The sequence below is a fragment of the Callithrix jacchus genome, chromosome 2, assembly GCF_049354715.1.
Source record: "Callithrix jacchus isolate 240 chromosome 2, calJac240_pri, whole genome shotgun sequence".
In the NCBI taxonomy this organism is placed as follows: domain Eukaryota; kingdom Metazoa; phylum Chordata; class Mammalia; order Primates; family Cebidae; genus Callithrix; species Callithrix jacchus.
The window spans coordinates 58,585,700-58,602,480 of record NC_133503.1 but is presented as its reverse complement, the minus strand read 5'-3'; the positions used below and the strand labels follow the sequence as shown (position 1 = coordinate 58,602,480).

Genomic DNA, 16,781 nt, shown 5'->3' with positions numbered 1-16,781 from the left:
GCAGATCTGCCCCGAGCAGCCACATCCCACCCAGGTTCAAGCCCCAGCTTCTTCTTCTCCTAGCTGGGTGGCCCCAGAGAGCCTGCTTAACCTCTCTCTGCCTCCCCTGCCAAACAGCAGCCTCAGAGGGCCATTGGGGAGCTCTAGAAAGATGATATGGCTGGGCCCTATAGCCCAGGGACTGGCCATTGCACATGTCATCTGATGCAAACTTCAAAGCCCAGGCTTCAGCCTCTTGAATTCAGCTTCTAAAGCCTCCTGGGCTCACATGGCCCCTGATTTGCTAACCTCAAGGTCTCTTCTGCCGAGATCCAGCCGGGTTTTCTGCAAATGGAAATCAGATTCTTTGGATGTTCAAGCCATTAAGCATTTCCTCAGATGAGGCCCTGCATTTTCCAAAATGATAGTTTGGTTTTTTCCATGTTGCCCGAAAGGGAAGCAGAAAGTCCCAAAGCCCAAACCAGAATTGGGAGCATGCAGTGAAGGCTTGGAGAAGCCAGGACATAGCCCCCTTCAGCTGTCTGTGAAAATTCAACAGACCGGCATGTTTTTTCCATCACCTGAGGATCCAAGGCAATTTGTGGAAAAACAGACTCCAGAGATACGCGGGTGGGAGGAAGAGAAACAGTGACAGATAACAGACAGCTGCACAGGCCAGCGGTGCTGCTCAGGCCAGAGGCCTGTGTTTTAATTAGGGCAGCAGAGAGCTGGAGTCGCTGCCAGGAAGGCCGCCCCAAGGGTGAGGTGCACTTGCCCGCACCCGTCTGGCGGCTCCAGTAATGAGGTACCCACCGGAGGCCCAATGCACAGCACAAACACACATGGTGCCACCCAATTATAACGCTTCTTGGCTCACAGGAGCTGAGCGATGCTCCCCCTCCAGGCTCCCTAATCAGCACAAGCAGGGACAGGACCGGGATAAAACCCAAAGGCTTCCACCTCCCTCCCCAAGGCCTGGGACACACCCTCCAGGGATAGCCTTCATGGTCCTGGCACATCCCAGGGCCCTGGAGCATGCAGGGCCACTTCCTGAAGCTGCTGAGATCCCTGGCCAAGGCGTAACTGCCCTGGGCACTCCAGGGAGGGTGTAGAATCGCTTCACTCCAATAGCTGACACCAGGTGAGGAGACTGCACCTGCCATCACCCCGGGACCCACCCTGGGAGCTACTCAACTCTACAGATGGGCTGTGCAGGTGCTCTCCCAGGGGATAAGGACACCCCACTCTGGCCCCAGGTGGATACTTGCTGTGTGGGTCAGTATAACAGGACAAGGCCCCCTCTTACTGGGTCTCAAAGCTCTGCTCAGTTTAGTTAGGTGGGGACAAGGTGGCCTCCTAGGGATCTTCCTGCTGACTGTGGGTGCTGAGAGGCTCAGAGCAGCCTATTTGCTAACTCAGGCCCAGTATGGAGCAAAGGATGACTCAAGGCTACGCCAGCCTCTTTCTCATTGAGTGGGCCTGACTGTGTGGTCCCTCTGGATAGCTGGGCCAGCCTACAAGGGGCAAAGCATCATCCAGGAAAAAGCCCCTTAATGGACTCTGCTGCCACACAGCCAAAGGGTCACAGAAAGATGGTGATAACGATGACTATGACAGTGATGATGAAGGTGAAGATAATGGTGATGGTGATGATGATGATGGTGGTGGTGGCGATGGGGATGGTGACGATGGTGATGACGATGGTGGTGGGGATGGTGATGATGATGATGATGGTGGTGGTGATGGGGATGGTGATGATGGTGACGATGATGGTGGTGGTGATGGGGATGGTGATGATGATGATGATGATGGTGGTGGTGATGGGGATGGTGATGATGGTGACGATGGTGGTGATGGGGATGGTGATGACAGGGATGGTGGTGATGGTGATGATGGTGGTGATGAATATGATGGTGATGATGATGGTGATGATGGTGGTGGCGATGATGGGGATGGTGGTGATGGTGATGATGGTGGTGGTGGTGATGATAGTAATGACTATGATGGTGATGGTGGTGGTGCTGATGGGGATGATGACTATGATGGTGATGATGATGGTGGTGGTGACGGTGGTGGTGATGACAGGGATGGTGGTGATGGTGATGATGGTGGTGGAGATGAGAGTGGTGGTGATGACAGTGATGACTATGATGGTGATGATGGTGGTGGTGATGACGGGGATGGTGGTGATGGTGATGACAGTGGTGGTGATGATAGTGATGACTATGATGGTGATGATGATGGTGGTGGTGCTGATGGTGATGATGACTATGATGGTGATGATGGTGGTGGTGATGATGGGGATGGTGGTGATGGTGATGATGGTGGTGATGATAGTTGTGGTGATGATAGTGATGACTATGATGGTGATGATGACGGTGGTGGTGCTGATGGTGATGATGACTATGATGGGGATGGTGGTGATGGTGATGATGGTGGTGGTGATGATAGTTGTGGTGATGATAGTGATGACTATGATGGTGATGATGATGGTGGTGGTGCTGATGGTGATGATGGTAATGGTGATGATAATAATGGTGATGTTGGTGATAACAGTACACACACACATTTTACTGCTTTATATTCTCATAACAACCTCAAAGTAGGTTTCATTATCCTCATTTGACACCTGAGGAAACTGAGGCTCAGAGAATGTTATTACATATAAATAGCATCCACAACTCTCTCCTTCCAAAAGACGTTTTAAATCCTATGGTATCTGAGTGAGTTTGTGTGTATACGATGATGTGCATGGGTGTGCCTGGGAATAAGACCACTCCAGCCCAACACCTGTGTGATGAGAACTCCTGGTTCTGTCTCACCCTGAGCCATCTCCCTACAGTTGCAACTCGCTCCAGGACACTACGGACACCACACACTGACAATGCCTAAATCACCCACTCAATCTTCCTTCCCCATGCAGGCAAGGAAGGGGCAGGTGCAGGTGATATGTCCTCACCAGGGGAGGAGCACAGGTTTAGGTGCCCAAGAACTTGAGCTAGAATTCTGGCCCAGCTCCTGAGGAGTTTGGGAACTTGGACAAGGACAGGGAAGGAAAATGAGGCAGTGAGGTTGACACTACACCTCTCACAGGATCCTGTGCAAATGCCCAGGGAAAGCCTTTGATCAAGGCCAACTAGCAATACTGCCATCCTAGAAGAATGTGGTCCAGGGGAGGTGCAGCCTCCCCCACAACCATATTGCACTACCTTCCTTTAAATCAAAGGTCTTAAACATAATTTCTACCCTTCTTCAAGCTTACGTATCTCCCACACAACCTAAGAAAACACTGTTATCAACTGACAAGAGCAAAGTGACACAGCCTGTGACAGTGGGGATATCTGTCTTTTTTAAATTTGTATTTATTTTTATTTTTTTAATTTTTGAGACTGAGTCTTGTTCTGTCACCCAGGCTGCAGTGCAATGGCGCAATCTCGGTTCACTGCAACCTCCGCCTCCCGGGTTCAAGGAATTCCCTTGCCTCAGCCTCCTGAATAGCTGGTATTACAGGCACATGCCACCATGCCTGGCTAATTTTTGTATTTTTAGGAGACATGGGGTTGGTTTCACAGGCTGGTCTGTTTGGCCTGTTGGCCAAGCTGGTCTCAAACTCCTGTCCTCAGGTGATCCACCCACCTTGGCCTCCCATATTCAGGGATTACAGGCATGAGCCACCATGCCCAGCCTGGGATATCTGTGTTGAACCTGAACTTGGATGGAGGGGTCATTTGGCCAGCAGGTGTGCACACCCCACAGGTGGATATATCTGCAAACGATTCTCTGCTGCAGTCTTCCTAAGTGGGGAAGCAGAGAGAACAGCAGGCAGCCTCAAAGTCAGGGGTGTGCCAGACACCCTGCAAACTTGGAAGGAATTTTGCTCTAACTGCCAAACCACAGCTGAGCAGAGGCAAAGCTATGAAGTTCAGCTTCTAATACACTGGAAAAAGCAAAGTATTTGGATGCCACACAGGGAGACATCACGTGAAAGGTCAAGAGACGATGCCTCCCCTGCCCGCTCCCTCTGGAACTGGCTTCCCGAGCCATCAGCCTGTTTCTTTAGAGACCACAGCCAGAAAACCCATGGGGCTTTCAATATGGAAAGTGAGTTTTCCTATGTGCAAAACAAAAGGCATGACACAGACACACACGCCCTGTGCAAACACTTCCTTTTCAAGCCAGCCTTACAAAGAGGAGTTTTTAATCCAACCATCTGCTTCCTCTGTTTCTTGTCCCACCTAGCTCTTGGATCCAGAGGGGTCAGAGACAGAGGGCACACATGGTTCTGATTCTCGGGGCCAAGGGCACAGGACCCAGCACAGATACTTCCTGCACACAAACAGCTGAGATGACCCAGAGACATCATTTGGCTCAGCTCACACTCAGCAGTAAGGCTGGCTCTAAAATAAGAGCTTTACTGAACCTGCCTAGAGCCCAGGAGTTGGGGAGGGGCCCAGAAAGGATGTGAGGAGTTTAGCTGAAACAGAGTTGCCACCAAGGGGGCACAGAAAGGAATGTGAGGCTCCAAGTTCAGTCAGGCTAGAAAGGAAGCAGAATCTGTGGCCCCTCAAAAAGCTAAACATGGATCTACCAAACAACCCAGCAATTCCATCCATGGGAATCTGCCCAGAAGACTCAAACAGACACCTGCACACCCCTGACCATGGAGTGGAATATTACTCAGCCCTGAAAAAGGAAGAAAGCATTGCCACACGCTATGCTGTGGATGTGCATTGAAAACACTGTGCTTAGTGAAAGAGCCCATCACAGATGGTCACGTATCATGATTCATTTAAGTTACATGACAACTCGTACAAAATATTTAGAATAGGCAAGCTCATAGAAAGAGAAAGTAGATTGGGGTCCTCAGGGGCCCAGGAAGGGGAGATAGGAGTGACTGTGTAATAGGTTTTGGGCTTCTATATGGAATAATGAAAATTTTGGAAGCAAAGAGTGGTGATGACAGCACAATATTGTGAATGTAATTAATGCCACTGAATGAAACGCTTAAAAATGGTTAAAATGGGCTGGGCGGCAGTAGTTCACGCCTATAATCCCAGCAGTATGGAAGGCTGAGGTGGGTGGATCACCTGAGGTCAGGAGTTCGAAGCCAGCCTGGTCAACATGGTGAAACCCTGACTCTACTAAAAATACAAAAATTAGCTGAGCGTGGTTGCAGGTACCTATAATTTCAGCTATTCAGGAGGTTGTGGCTGGAACCCAGAGGCTGCAGTGAGCTGAAACTGCGCTACGGCACTCCAGCCTGGGTGACAGAGTGAGACCCCAGCTCAAAAAGAAAAAAAAAGCAGTTAAAATGGCAAACTTTATGCAACATATATTTGCCACAATGAAAACGAGAGCCAGAGAGAAGGCTGGTGGGCAGGTCCACGTGCCAGTTTTTAAGGTTTGGATGTAAACGTTGCACTTGCAGGGGACAGAGATGTTAGAAACGAGATGGAGCTACAAGTTCCCACTTCATATTCTTCCTGCAGTGCCCAGGAAATGGCTCTGCCCAGGGTTCCCACAACCAGGCCAGGTTAGGTGACCAGTCATAGCCCGTGCTCACCTGTGACAGATGACACTTCTGGGCTGAGGTCATGACAAGCCTGTGCCTCCATGAACAAGGAAGTCTGTGTGGATAGCCGAGCCCCAGAGCTAGGTGGTCTGGGCCTCCGAGCTATCCCACGGCAAGGCGTCCAGCAGAGGGGCTCAGGACCATGGATGCAGCATTGGCCCCAGATGCCAGAGATGATCGCTGCTGCAGCACATCCCAGCCCATCTTCAGCCAGAGCCTTCCAGACCTCGGCACTCTCAGTGAACACAGGCTCATTGGCCAGAAGATAAGGACACAGAGACTTCATGTGAGTGGGTTCTGTTTGACAACAGGGTCAGGAACTGAAGCGACAGTTCACCTCCTTCTTCCTCAGGTTGAGGATATGAGGATTTCTTAAGGGCCCTGAGCCCCCAACTTCTCAGTCACTCGGTGGCCTTCACTGAGCTCCGCTGAATTCAGATTCTGAAGATGGGTGTGGATGTCATCTGGCCAGAGCCGGGCTTTGGATACACTCTTATTTCACTGGGCTGCTTCTGGAGGGAGAAAAGCTCAGGGGACTCCCAATGTCAGAGCATTTGCCTCTCACCACGGCTCCTTCCACAGGAACAAGCAATGCAGAGGGACACATGAGCTCCAAAGAAACACCAAGACCCTTGGGAACTTCAGGCACCAATCTGGGCATTTAGGTGGCTTTTTGTTTTTTGTTTGTTTTGAGATAGGATCTTGCTCTGCTGCCCAGGCTGGAGTGTAGTGACACGAACTCGGCTCACTGTAGCCTTGAACTCCTGAGCTCAAGCACTCCTCTCACCTCAGCCTCCTGAGTAGCTGGGATTATAGGCAGTGCAAGACCAGACCCGGCTAATTTTTTTTTTTTGAGACGGAGTTTTGCTCTTTTTACCCAGGCTGGAGTGCAATGGCGCGATCTCGGCTCACTGAGCAATTCTCCTGCCTCAGCCTCCCAAGTAGCTGGGACAACAGGCTGCGCCACCAAGCCCAGCAAATTTTTGCATTTTTAGTAGAGACAGGGTTTCACCATGTTGACCAGGATAGTTTCGATCTCTTGACCTTGTGATCCACCCACCTCGGCCTCCCAAAGTGCTGGAATTATAGGCATGAGCCACCGCACCTGGCCAGGCCCGGCTAATTTTTTTAAGAGATGGGGTGTCACTATGTTGCCCAGGCTAAGACACATATTTGAATCCCAGGAAGATTCTGAGATATCCATTTTCCTGGCTACTCTCTAGCAATGCCTTGTTCCCTGTGGCCCCAGCACCCTCACAGGCAGCAGGTTCCTACAGAAATGAACAAAACTGTGCCACCACACATTTATCAGCTCTCCCGTGCCCAAGTATAGCAGGTCCTGAGACAACAGCACTGTTTCCTTCTGCAGTTCTGGAGTCCAGACGTCCAGATCCAGGATGAGCAGGTAGAAACCAAGATGCTGCAGGGCCATGCCCTCCAGAGGCCCCTCCTCATCTGTTCTGGTGGCCGCAGCCCCTCTTAGCCTGTGGCCACATCTTGCCAAACCCTGCCTTGTGGTCACATGGCCTCTTTCCCTTCTGTGTGGAATCTCCTCTGGCCTCCCCTTATGAAGCACATGTGATGGTGTCAGGGCCCTGCTAGGAAACCAAGGACTACTCGTCCACCTTAAGCCTCACTTCATCACATTGGCAAACTCCCTCTGCTCCACTCAAGTTTACACATCCAGGTCCCAGAGACTAGGCCATGTGTATCTTGGGGGGCCTGGACACCTCCAGGATGGAGTAGCCATGCCCAGCTACTCCAGTCACATCTAGCTACTCTAGTCATATCCAGCTACTCCATCCGTGCCTAGCTACTCTAGCCACACCAAGATACTTCAGCCACACCCAGCTATTCTAGCCATATCCAGCTACTCTAGCCACATCTAACTACTCCAGTCATGCCCAGCTACTCCATGTATGCCTAACTACTCCATGTATACTCTAGCCACACCCATATATTCCAGCCACATGCAGATATTTCCAGCCATGTCCAGCTACTCCGACCAAACCCAACTATTCCAGCCATACCCAGCTATTCCAGCCATACCCATCTACTGCAGCCAAATCCAGCTATTCCAGCCACACCCAGCTATCCTGGCCACATCTAGCTACTCCATCCTTGCCTAGCTACTCTAGCCACACCCAGCTACTCCAGCCACACCCAGATACTCTAGCCACATATAGCCACTCCAGTCAGGCCCAGATAACTCTATCTATGCCTAGCTACTCCAGCCATACCCAGCTTCTCCAGCCACACACAGCTATTCCAGACATGCTCAGCTCATCCCAGAAGCAGGAGCTGTTCCTGCTTGCAGTAACTGGGCACTCTGGACCCAGAGTATCCAGCCTGAACTGGCCACACACTCTGGACAAGGTAGGGTTTTCAGCATGATGTGAGCAGTTGGGAGCCAAGGCCGCTGAAGGCTACTCCTCTGCATAGCCCCTGCCAGCCTTTTTGGGTGAGATTCCAGCAAAATATATTCAAAGCCTGTTAAAAACATGCACACCAGCACCCACCAGGATCTTAACAGGCCCATCTCTGACCCAGCAACCTGAATGCCGGGACTCTCCTGTCTTCTACTACTCGCAGAAACATTGTAGCGCAGAGAAATTAGAAACCTCCCACATGACCTTGGCAAAGGCAGCAGTTAATAAACTCTGATTCATTCTTACAATGGAACACTGTGCAGATATTTGCAACAATTAGATTTGTGCTTATATGAAAGGACTTCTTAGACCCATCATCAGCAAGGAGCAGAGCCAAGAACAGGGTGTCTAGTGTGTTCCCAGGGTCCCCACCTGCATTCACGGGCACAGGGCAGCTGGAGCCTCCCCGGACCACCACACGGTTACACTCAGGAAAAGAGAGAAAAAGACACTTTCTCTTTGTATTTTATACATATGGAGGTCATTTAGATTTTATATAGGACTGGTATCAAAATGTGTTCAGTTAATCTAATGAAGAATTATAATTTGTCAAAAATTGTTTTTTTATCTTATTTTATTTATTTATTTATTTATTTATTTATTTATTTATTGAGATGGAGTTTCACTCCTGTTGCACAGGCTGGAGTGCAATGGCATGATCTTGGCTCACCACAACCTCCACTTCCTGGGTTCAAGTGATTCTCTTGCCTCAGCCTCTGCAGTAGCTGGGATTATAGGTACTCAACGCCACACCCATCTAATTTTGTATTTGTAGTAGAGACAGGGTTTCTCCATGTTGGTCAGGTTGGTCTTGACCCGACCTCAAGTGATCTGCCTGCCTCAGCCTCTCAAAGTGCTGGGATTATAGGCATGAGCCACTGCAACTGGCCTAAAATATTATTTTAAAAGAGAAAATTTTCAAAATGTTACACATCCTTTGTTCACATTAAGGAATTTATCTCAAAGAAAGAAATTAGCAAGTACTCCACGATGAAAATGCTAAAGGATGACCATCAAATGTTTATAAAATAAAAAATGCAGGCCGGGCATGGTGGCTCACACCTGCAATCCCAGCACTTTGGGAGGCCAAGGAGGGCGGATCCCTTGAGGTCAAGAGTTTGAGATCAGCCTGGCCAACATGAAGAAACCCTGTCTCTACTAAAAGGACAAAAATTAGCCAGGCATGATGGTGGGTGCCTATAGTCCCAACTACTCAGGAGACTGAAGGCAGGAGAATCGCCTGAATATGGGAGGCAGAGGTTGAAGTGAGCCGAGATCACACTACTGCAGTCCAGCTTGGGCAACAGAGCAAGACTCTGTCTAACATTATAAATAATAACAGAGATTTTTAAAATGCACACAGCCACAGCAGGAAAACAGCCGATTCACATAGAAACTAATAGCACAGACTGCTGTGAAACCCTTACTGGCAAGGAAAGGTGCTGAGGACACCATAAGTGTGACAACAGTGTAGAATGAGAAGCTATGATAGACAGGATCTGTGCACAAGGAAAATCCTTAAGGACTACCCCACAAATATCCCCAAAGATTATCTCTAGGCATCAGATGGAAATATTTTTGCTTTAAAATCTTTTCAAAATTGTCTTCATTTTTCCAATTATGTCTATGATTAACATTCCCACACATGGTGTCTGAGCTCCTTCACACTCGGACCTCTCCCTGAATAACCCTGCCCTCCTCTGTCCCCTCTCTGTGACCCTGCAGACCTCATCTGCTGTCACCTCCTGCCTCAAGCTTCCAAGCTCCCAGCATTGGCAGGAGCCCTGGGAAAGGTGCATCCTGGCCCATCTCCCCTACAAGGCGACGAGTTTAACAACAGCAAGGCACATCCATGCGTGCCAAAGAGGCTGGAATACAAAGCCCATGGTAATCAGACCATCCAGGCCTTTCTAGGTATAGTGCGAGGAGAAACCGCAGACCCAGACCCAGACCCAGTATTTGAGGAAGGCAACCTGGCTCTCCCGGAGCAGGGACTCAGCTCTGCGGCAGGGCAGCTGCATGAAGCACAGTATTTCAGGAAGCCACCCCTGCCTGGTGAGCCCACATTTCCAGAAAGCTGTAACACACTTCTCCTGGAGCCAAGCATTCCATGATTTAAGGCCCATGAGTCAGACAAATGGCAAAGCCTCTCTGGAGGCCAGGGAGGGTGATGGTACTGCTGGGGTGGGAGACAGGTCTGCCCACCTCCTGGAGGCCAGGGAAGGCAGTGGTGATGCCCAGGCAGCAGCAGGGCCTGCCCACCTCCTGGAGGCCTGGGAGGGCAGCAATGTTGCCAGGGTGGGGGATGGATCTGCCCCACCTCCTGAAGGCCGGGGAGGATGGCAGTGACACCCGGGTGAGCAACGAGGCCTGCCTACCTCCTCTCGTTGTCATCCAGGTGAGCAAAGAGCACATTCTTGGAGATGGCCTTGGCCAGCGCAGTCATGGTCTTGTAGTCCTTGGGAATCACCTGAAGGGAACCGGAAACATCAGCACGTGAGCCACTCTGTCCTGATGCTGTGACGCAGCCTGAAATCTCCCTATTCAGCTGTCAGCTTGGTGTTATCAGGCAATGGTAAAAATAGGCAATTTGAAGTTTAATGTGTATTTCACCACTATTTTTTTTTTCTTTTTTTGAGACAGTTTTGCTCAGTTACCCAGGCTGGAGTGCAGTGGTGCAATCACAGCTCACTGCAGTCCCCATCTCCTGGGCTCAAGTGCTTCTCCTGCCTCAGCCTCCCAAGTAGCTGGTACCACAGGAGTGCACCACCACACCTGGCTAATTTTTTTTATTTTAGTATAGATGAGGTCTCGCTATGTTGCTGAGGCTGGTCTCAAACATCTGAGCTCAAACAATCCTCCCTCCTCAGGCTCCCAAAGTGCCAGGATTACAGGCACAAGAACCTGCACCCAGCCTCTTCCTATTTTTGAAATGCAGTCACGTAGACTTAATGATGAGAAGCATCCTGAGAAATTCATTATTAGGCAATTTCATCATCATGCAAACATGACAGAGTAACTGACACAAGCCTAGCTGGTATAGCCTACTACGCACTGAGGTTATAACATGATAGAGCCCATCACTCCTAGGCTGCAAATCTGTACAGCACGTGACCATCCTCAACACCACAGGCAGCTGTAACACAGTTCAAGGTATATCTAAACATATCTACACACCTGGACACGGCGGCTCACGCCTGTCATCCCAGCACATTAGAAGGCTGAGGCAGGTGGATCACGAAGTCAGGAGTTCAAGACCAGCCTGGCCAACATGGTGAAACCCCGCCTCTACCAAAAATACAAAAATTAGCCAGACGTGGTGGCAGGCGCCTATAATCCCAGCTACTCAGGAGGCTGAGGCAGAAGAATCACCTGAGTCCAGGAGGCGGAGGCTTCAATGAGCCAAGATCGGTTCACTGCATTCCAGCCTGAGTGACAGAACAAGACTCCATCTCAAATAAATAAATAAATAAAATAAACATATCTACACAGATAAAAGGTTCAGTAAAATCATAATCTTACCGGACCACATATATGCAGTTTGTCAACGACCGAAACGCAGTCATGCAGTGCGTGCCTGTATGCAATAGTCTGTTATTGACTGCAGTCACCCTACCATGCAAAGATCTCAAAACCCATTCATCCTGTCTGTCTGTCTGTCTGTCTGTCTGTCTATAACTTTGTACCCTATGATCACTAATTCCCCATTCCCTCTCTGGGTAAATTCTATGAGCACCTCAGTTGCCAGGATATCCCCCACTTAAAATAAAACCATGCGGGAAGGTCTTTTGGGCCACACTAGCTTGTGTGGTGCTTGGGCCGCCCACCTCAACCTGGACTAGAGTGAGACTCCATCTCAAAAAAAAGAAAAATATAAGTGTTGACCGGACACAGTGGCTCACGCCTGTAATCCCAGCACTTTGGAAGGCTGAAGCAGGTGGATTACCTGAGGTCAGGAATTTAAGATCAGTCTGGCCAACATGGTGAAACCCTGTCTCTACTTAGCCGGGTGTGGTGGTGGGCACCTGTAATCCCACTACTCGGGAGGCTGAAGCAGGAGAATCACTTGAACCCAGAAGGCAGAGGTTGTAGTGAGCCAAGATCATGCCACTGCATTCCAGCCTGGGAAATAAGAGTGAAACTCCATCTCAAAAAAAAAAAAAGTTGGGGAGAGATAGCATGGGGAGAAATGCCAGATATAGGTGAAGGGGAGGAAGGCAGCAAATCACACTACCACGTGTGTACCTATGCAACTATCTTGCATGTTCTTCACATGTATCCCAAAACCTAAAATGCAATAAAAAAAAAAAAATATATATATATATACACACACACACACACACACACACAAATGTGTGTGTGTGTGTGTGTGTATTGTTTTTAGTTTCTATTTACAGAAAAGTTGCAAAGATCATTCCCATGCACCTTGCAGGTTCCCTGATGTGACCACCTCACATCCTATGATGCATTTATCACAGCCAGGGAGGCAATGCCAATATATGACACTGAGCCCCACACCAAATCTGTTCTTCCTTTGCTTTCCCTGAATGCCCTTTCTCTGTCCCAGGACCATCCTGTCTCCCCAGTGCCCTCTGGTCTGTGACAGTTCTTCAGACTCTCCTCATGTGCCGGGAGCAGGGCTAGTCAGATATTCTGCAAAGCGTCCCGATATGTGGGTTTATTTGAGGTTTTTCTCATCGTTAGACTGAGGTTCTGGGTCTTGGGAAGACCCCAGAGGTGGAATGCCCTAATAAGTTTCGAATAATGCTTGTGCTAGCTTTAATTAGCTGATTATAAAAGCATTAAGTATCAGGGAAAGGAATGGGGAGTGCGTGTTTAGTGGGGACAAAGTGTCCGTTCTGCAAGACAAGAAGGTTCTGGAGATAGTGGTGGTGATGATTCCACAGCAATGAGAATGTGCTTCATGCCACACAAGCGTGCACTCAGAAATGGCACAGAGGGTACTGAACACTGCACTGTCTCTCCCCGAAATTCACATGTGGAAGCCCTAACCAGCCACGCAATGATTTTGGAGAGAGGTCTTTGGGAGGTGGCTGGGGTTAGATGGGGTCATGAGAGGAGAGCCCTAATTAATGGGATTTGTGTCTGTATAAGAAGAGACCAGAGAGGCTCCAGGAGCACGGGAAGCACACAGCCCAGGACAGTGCCTCTGCTGACTCCAAGGACATGGGTGCCAGTGAATCTCCTCCCTTCCCTGAGCCTATGAGGATCCTAAAGCTGCCATGGGGCTGCAGAAACCCCACACAGAGCTGCTTCCATAAATTCTAGCTCAATTCACCTGGCAAAGACAGTAAGAAACCAATCCTGCCCAGAACTGCCTCTGCCATCACCCATGCAGTCCTCCCTCTGACCAGAATGACACTGAGGCCCCCAGGAGGACAATGGTGCCCCGTGGGGTTCCAGGGAGCTCAAGAGTGACAGCCACATGCCAAGGCCTGGGAGAGGATCCCTGTGGGTCTCACCTTCCTGACGTAGGACACGGCATCCTCCTCAGTGTACACCTCGGCACTCACACCCCCTCGCCGACGGCGGGCCTTCACCACGGGGTTTGGAGGGGTGGGCGACACCTCCTCATCATGGGAGTCCGACTGTGAGTTCGACTTCTGCCGTGCCAAAATCTGCCTGTTTTCTTCCTGCGTGGGAGAGGAGAACACAGAAAGCAAGTAAGAACCTGGATGTTGCAGCCAGGCACAGGGCTCATGCCTGTGATCCCAGTACTGCGAGAGGCAGAGGTGGGAAGATCGCTTGAAATCAGGAGTTTGAGATTTGGATACACTTTGTGTCCCCATACAAATCTCATCTTGAATTGTAATCCCCATAATCCCCATAATCCCCACATGTGGAGGGAGAGACCAGGTGAACGTGATTGGATCATGGGGGTAGTTTCTCCCATGCTGTTCTCAAGATAGTGAGTGAGTTTCTCACAAGATCTGATGGTTTTATAAGAGGCTCTTCCTCCTTCGCTAAGCACCTCTCCTTCCTGCCACTTTGTGAAGAAGGGGCCTTGCTTCCCCTCACCTTCTGCTATGATTGTAAGTTTCCTGAGTCCTCCCCAGCCATGCTGAACTGTGAGTCAATTAAACCTCTTTACAAACTACCCAGTCTCAGGCAGTTCTTTATAGCAGCATGAAAACAAACTAATATACCCTGTCTCTACAAACAAACAAACAAACAAACAAAAAGAATTAGCTGTAAGTGGTTTCACTTAAAGTCGTAGTTTCTTTTTCTTTTTTTTTTTGAGATGAAGTCTCACTCTATCGCCCAGGCTGGAGTGCAGTGGCACGATCTCAGCTCACTGCAATCTCTACCTGCTGGACTCAAGTGATTCTCCTGCCTCAGCCTCCTGAGTAGCTGGGATTATAGGTGCATGCTACCACACCCAGCTAATATTTTTAGTAGAGATCCTGAACTCATGATCTGCCCACCTCTGCCTCCCCAAGTGCTGGGATTACAGACGTGAGCCACCATGCCCAGCCTAAAGTTATAGTTTCTAAGAACCTAACATTTCTGTGTATGTAACAGTTTTGTGAGACATTAAGAAATAAAGTGAGTAAGGCTCTCCAGGTAATTTTTTTTTAATTTTTTCTTGCATTTTAGGTTTGGGGGTACATGTACAGAACGTGCAAGACAGTTGCATAGGTACACACATGGCAGTGTGTTTTGCTTCCTTTCTCCCCTTCACCCACATTTGTCATTTTTCCCCAGGCTATCCCTCCCCAGCTCCCCCCCCGCTGGCCCTTCCCTTTTCCCCCCAATAGTCCCCAGTGTTTAGTACTCCCCCCTCCCTATGTCCATGTGTTCTCATTTTTCTTTTTTTTTTTAAATTTTTTATTGCATTTTAGGTTTTGGGGTACATGTGCAGAACATGCAAGACAGTTGCATAGGCACACACATGGCAGTGTGTTTTGCTTCCTTTCTCCCCTTCACCCACATTTGGCATTTCTCCCCAGACTATCCCTCCCCACCGCCCCTCCCACTGGCCCTCCCCTTTCCCCCCAATAGACCCCAGTGTTTAGTACTCCCTTCCCTGTGTCCATGTGTTCTCATTTTTCATCACCCGCCTATGAGTGAGAATATGCGGTGTTTCATTTTCTGTTCTTGTGTCAGTTTGCTGAGAATGATGTTCTCCAGATTCATCCATGTCCCTACAAACGACACAAACTCATCATTTCTGATTGCTGCATAATATTCCATGGTGTATATGTGCCACATTTTCCCAATCCAGTCTATCATCAATGGGCATTTGGGTTGATTCCAGGTCTTTGCTATTGTAAACAGTGCTACAATGAACATTTGTGTGCATGTGTCCTTATAGTAGAACGATTTATAGTCCTTTGGATATATACCCAGTAATGGGATTGCTGGGTCAAATGAAATTTCTATTTCTAAGGCCTTGAGGAATCGCCACACTGTCTTCCACAATGGTTGAACTAATTTACACTCCCACCAACAGTGTAAAAGTGTTCCTGTTTCTCCACATCCTCTCCAGCATCTGATGTCTCCAGATTTTTTAATAATCACCATTCTAACTGGTGTGAGATGGTATCTCAATGTGGTTTTGATTTGCATCTCTCTGATGACTAGTGATGGTGAGCATTTTTTCATATGATTGTTGGCCTCATATATGTCTTCTTTTGTAAAGTGTCTGTTCATATCCCTTGCCCATTTTTGAAAGGGCTTGTTTGGTTTTTTCCTGTAAATCTGTTTGAGTTCTTTGTAAATTCTGGATATCAGCCCTTTGTCAGATGGGTAAACTGCAAAAATTTTTTCCCATTCTGTTGGTTGCCGATTCACTCTAGTGACGGTTTCTTTTGCCGTGCAGAAGCTGTGGAGTTTCACTAGGTCCCATTTGTCTATTTTGGCTTTTGTTGCCAATGCTTTTGGTGTTTTGTTCATGAAGTCCTTGCCTACTCCTATGTCCTGGATGGTTTTGCCTAGATTTTCTTCTAGGGTTTTTATGGTGCCAGGTCTTATGTTTAAGTCTTTAATCCATCTGGAGTTAATTTTAGTGTAAGGTGCCAGGAAGGGGTCCAGTTTCTGCTTTCTGCACATGGCTAGCCAGTTTTCACAACACCATTTGTTAAACAGGGAATCCTTTCCCCATTGCTTGTTTTTGTCAGGTTTATCAAAGATTGTATGGTTGTATATATGCTGTGTTGCCTCTGATGCCTCTGTTTTGTTCCATTGGTCTATATCTCTGTTTTGGTACCAGTACCATGCTGTTTTAATTACTGTAGCCTTGTAGTATAGTTTGAAATCCGGTAGTGTGATGCCCCCCGCTGTGTTCTTTTTGCTTAGAATTGACTTGGCTATGTGGGCTCTCTTTTGGTTCCATATAAAGTTCATGGTGGTTTTTTCCAGTTCTGTGAAGAAAGTCAATGGTAGCTTCATGGGTATAGCATTGATTCTGTAAATTACTTTGGGCAATATAGCCATTTTCACGATATTAATTCTTCCTAACCATGAATATGCAATGTTTCTCCATCTGTTTGTGTCCTCTCTGATTTCGTTGAGCAGTGGTTTGTAGTCTTCCTTGAAGAGGTCCCTTACGTTCCTTGTGAGTTATATTCCTAGGTATTTTATTCTTTTTGTAGCAATTGTTAATGGCAGTTCGTTCTTGATTTGGCTTTGTTTAAGTCTCTTATTGGTGTAGAGGAATGCTTGTGATTTTTGCACATTGATTTTATATCCTGAGACTTTGCTGAAGTTGCTTATCAGTTTCAGGAGTTTTTGGGCTGAGGCGATGGGGTCTTCTAGGTATACTATCATGTCGTCTGCAA

At 48.4% G+C, this 16,781-nt stretch overlaps 1 protein-coding gene across 6 annotated transcripts in view; it reads right to left on the bottom strand.

Moving 5' to 3' along the window:
- The window catches only part of PRKAR1B (protein kinase cAMP-dependent type I regulatory subunit beta), a 169,414-nt gene that overhangs the window by 113,826 nt on the left and 38,807 nt on the right, over nt 1–16,781 (bottom strand). For all 6 annotated transcript variants that reach the window (XM_078364447.1, XM_078364452.1, XM_035290215.3 and 3 more), the window contains 2 exons: nt 13,464–13,634; nt 10,359–10,450 (listed from right to left, as the gene is read on the bottom strand). In XM_078364447.1, the coding sequence (XP_078220573.1) occupies nt 10,359–10,450; nt 13,464–13,634 (263 nt within the window). The remainder of the gene's footprint in view (nt 1–10,358; nt 10,451–13,463; nt 13,635–16,781) is intronic.